Source organism: Pinus tabuliformis, chromosome 5_2, assembly GCF_031772625.1.
Source record: "Pinus tabuliformis cultivar Carrire ecotype Pingquan chromosome 5_2, CPIR1, whole genome shotgun sequence".
NCBI lineage: Eukaryota > Viridiplantae > Streptophyta > Pinopsida > Pinales > Pinaceae > Pinus > Pinus tabuliformis.
In genome coordinates this window covers 1,118,453,870-1,118,457,995 of record NC_142306.1, presented here as the reverse complement: position 1 = coordinate 1,118,457,995, position 4,126 = coordinate 1,118,453,870, and the positions used below count along the sequence as shown (strand labels likewise).

Here is a 4,126-nt window from a genome sequence, read left to right as displayed (position 1 = left end):
CTCTTTGCTTAATTTTGCAGTCTTTAACGAGGTGAGTATTCCGCTGTTTTCCTCCTATATATATCAGTGGATAGGAAAATTGTAATTTAGAGGGTTGACTATGGACAATTTGAATGCCTTTGAGAATTTTACAATACCATGTAAACTTAAATTCATATTTACAATGTAAATAATATAATATTAAGATAAGGGCATGTTATAGTTCACAGTCTCGGTGATAATTAGATTTTTCTGCTCTCACAGAGACAGAGAAGAGGATATCTGGACACATTCAATGGAGAAAAGTGATATTTCCTTCATTTTATAATGTAAATAATAAAATATTAAGATAAGGACATGTTATAGTTCATGGTCTCGGTGATAGTTGGATTCTGTTGTTCTCACAAAGAAGAGGATCCCTACAAGCTTTCAATGGAAAAAGGTAATATTTTCTTCATGTTTTACAAGGAACAATGTATATATATTCATCAAAGCTCATATATGCAAAAGATGCCAACAATGAGTGCAACCAACCAAAATTCCTCTGGTGCCACACTGCAAAAAAAAAACAAAAAAATTATAATCTCCGTAAGATAGTTAAAAATGATTGTAAAATAAAAATTACAAATGAACCTCATAAACGCTCGGCTTCAGCTTGGCTCAACCACAATAAAAAATTAACAACAACGCTCATCTTTGGCTCGGCTCAACCATAATAAAAAATTAACAGAGTAGTAACAACACTCGGCTCAACTCAACCACAATAAAAAATTAATAGAGCAATAACAGTGGTCGTCTCAACCAACCACAATCAGAAATTAATAGAGCAATAACAATGCTCAGCTCAAGGCTCTGTAGAACGGAACTAGGGTTCTGAGGAATTTTTCTACGGCGCCGACGGCACAGCACGGAATACGCTCACGGACTGAAAGGAAATCTTTGCAGCGTGACAGAGCTGCAGGGCATTAGCGCAGCGCAATGGAACAGCCTCAGGGGAGGGCGTCAGAGCCCTCCCCTTCGCAGCACGATCCTGAGCAAACAGTTATCTTTGGATCTGTCGATAAGGAAATCTTAAACAAAGGAAAAAAGCATCAAGATGATAACAAGGAGACCGGAAATCGGAAGGACAAAGACAGCAATACTCAAGAAGGAAGAGAAACTCCAGAAAAGGGCCCGAAAATATCCTCAACAACATGCCGACCAGTGGCCAAAGAACGGCCACGAATAGAGCTGCCGGGAGACAAGATTGACAGAAGAATAGAGTACATGAGAGATCATGCCCTCATTGGGAAGTTTATAGGGTTTTGGCCGACTGAGAAAGCCTTATATGGCTGGATTGCAGCGAAATGGAAGCCCAAAGGAGATGTAACCTTGCAGCTAGGGCCGAAAGGATTCTTCACTGCAATATTTTTCTGTCTAGAGGACAAATACAGGATTCTGGGAGCAGGGCCTTACTTTTTTAACTCAGCAGGACTGTATCTGAGGGAATGGATTCCAAGATTCAACCCAGATAAAGAAGATCTCACATGGGCGCCGGTTTGGATCAGAATGTACTCTCTTCCAGATGAATATTGGGACGAGGACATTCTCAAGGGTATAGGAAATGGAGTGGGAGAATACATCAGAGTGGCAGAAGAAACCAAATCGCGTAGGTACACCTCCTACGCTCGAATATGTGTCTTCATACGCCTGAATGAAGCTTTACCAGAGTCGGTAACTCTCGCCCATCGAGATGAAGAATGGATCCAGCCTCTCGACTATGAACACATACCCTTTCATTGCAGAAAGTGCCATGCTCTGGGGCATCTCTTTAGGGATTGCCCTCAAAATGCCAAAGCCAATACCCCAGACCCTTCTGAAACCCTAACCCAGGAAGGCTTCACCAAAGTCCCAAGCTAGAAACGCTCGCACAAGAAGCCCCAGAATGGGATCAAACCCCAGCCTAACAAAACCCAAGGCCCAGTAACTAAGAACAGCTTCGATATTCTTGCTCAAACCTCCGATGAGCCACCCTTAAGCTCTGAGACCAACCATGCCCACCCTTCCTCCTCATCCCATCCCCCTCCCTCAAATCCCCCTTCCAAAACTCATCCCCCCATCACCATCCCAACTATCCTCAGCAGAAGCCAGAAAGAATCAGCAGAGATTCACAAGGAAATGGAAGTTGACAGAAAGGCAGACATCCCCCAGGAATCAGAGATCAATATAGAAGAAAGCAGTCAAGTGCAACAAATGGAAGAAGAGCCAGAAAGCATAGATCTAAATGGCCTAGATATTCTGGAATTAGAACTAGCTTGCAAAAAGAAAGCATACGAAACAATCTCAGAATATCAACTCAATAAGCTCGAGGTGGTCATCTCGAGAGCCTATCATCAGCACCAACTAGGGATACAACCAGGAAGTCACTGGGATGGCAGCTTACGCCCAAAGGACACTAAAAAAAGAGGTAGAAAAACAGATCTCCAGCGAACGATCGAGATTGGGAAAATCCTGGTAGATTCAGGCAGGTATGCTAAGTTGACGAAGTACTACAAGCCCTCCATCAATAGTTGAACCATGAAGCTAGTATCATGGAACTTAAGGGGGCTTAATAGCCTTGGAAAACTCAGAATGTTAAAAAACATGATTAAAATGGAAAAGCCGCAGATGTGCTTTCTCCAGGAAACCAAGTGTAATAGTTCTACACTAGGCAGCATACTCTCAAAAGCATGGCCAGGTTGTCGCTCGGTTGCAGTAGATGCCTCGGGAGCCTTTGGAGGGCTTGCTATAGTTTGGAATACCCAAGCGGTAACCCTCACAGATTTTCATGCCTCTCATCATCTCATACAGGCGGCCTTTCACATACTGGGTACCAACATTCATGGCAACTTATCAAATGTATATTTCCCGCAAGACACAGGAAACAAAATTGCGCTCCTAGACACTATAGAAGCTCTTAGCAATAACAGGAGGCACCCACTATGGATTGTTGCAGGAGACTTTAACATGATCACTAAAATCGAGGAGAAGATAGGAGGGAGAATCAGAATGGAACCAGAAGTTGCTCGCTTCAAGGACTTCATCCAAACTGCGTCTCTCATAGACATGCCGTTCTGTAATGGTACCTTCACTTGGAGCAATCGCAGAGCTGGCAAACATCAGATTGCCTCCAAATTGGATCGCTTCCTCATCTCAGACAATGCGGTTCATCTAGGAGGAGACATCTCAGCTGCAATACTTGCACACATAGGGTCGGATCACTGGCCGATCGCTCTGCAATGGCAAAGACCAGGTGACTTGACAAAAAGACCCTTCCGCTTTGAAGGGTTTTGGCTCTCGCACCCTACATTCAAGGACTTCGTCAAGACCACCTGGGCATCTTTCGTCCCTCCAGAAGGGGCAAAAATGTATCAGTTCCAACAGAAGCTAAGATTCCTAAAAAATCACCTAAAAAGATGGAATAGGGAGACCTTTGGAAATATTTTTAAGGCGCAACAAGAGTTAAATCAGGAACTGGTGGATCTCCATCAAAAGATAATCACAGAGGGGCATATGGGGGCTACCCTGGAATAGGAACGGCTCATCCACAGCCAGCTCGAGGAAAGGAGAAAGCAGGAGGAAATCTATTGGAGGCAAAAGTCAAGGGTCAGATGGCTGAAGGAGGGGGAGCGCAACACCAAATTCTTCCACAGAACCACGGTGCAGAGAAGGATGCATAATAATATACCTTTCATCCAGAATCAAGAAGGGGCAAAAGTAGAGAAGCATGAGGAAATCGAAGAGGTACTCCTCAATCACTTCCAACATGTCCACCAGGAACAAATAGAAGATCGGCAACAGGCTATTGGAAAAATTATCAGCAACGTGCCAAAGCTCATCACGAAGGAACACAATGAGCTTCTTATGCGCCCTATTCTCCCCCAGGAAGTGGATGAGGCAATGTCCCAGCTTAAATAAGGAAAGGCCCCAGGCCCAGATGGATTCACTACCACGTTCTTTCACGCTTTTTGGGATATGATAAAGTTGGAGGTCTGGAAAATTGTAGAAGAATTAAGGGCCCTGCGCTGGATTCTTCCCTCCCTCAATTCCACCTTCATCACTCTCATCCCCAAAGAGGAGGATTCTATCACACCTGATAAATTCAGGCCTATAGCATTATGCAACGTCA

The 4,126-nt window shown here is 43.9% G+C and overlaps 1 protein-coding gene across 1 annotated transcript; it reads left to right on the top strand.

Moving 5' to 3' along the window:
• Nucleotides 1-2,625: 2,625 nt before the first annotated feature.
• On the top strand, nt 2,626-3,531 carry LOC149163140 (uncharacterized). The gene has a single exon (XM_089435359.1). It carries the CDS (start codon nt 2,626-2,628, stop codon nt 3,529-3,531), a length of 906 nt encoding a protein of 301 aa, XP_089291485.1.
• The last annotated feature ends 595 nt before the right edge of the window (nt 3,532-4,126 follow it).

What these genes read in the sequence shown, in the direction of transcription:
- LOC149163140 (XM_089435359.1), top strand. Translation starts at nt 2,626, where the DNA reads ATGTGCTTTCTCCAGGAAACCAAGTGTAATAGTTCTACACTAGGCAGC.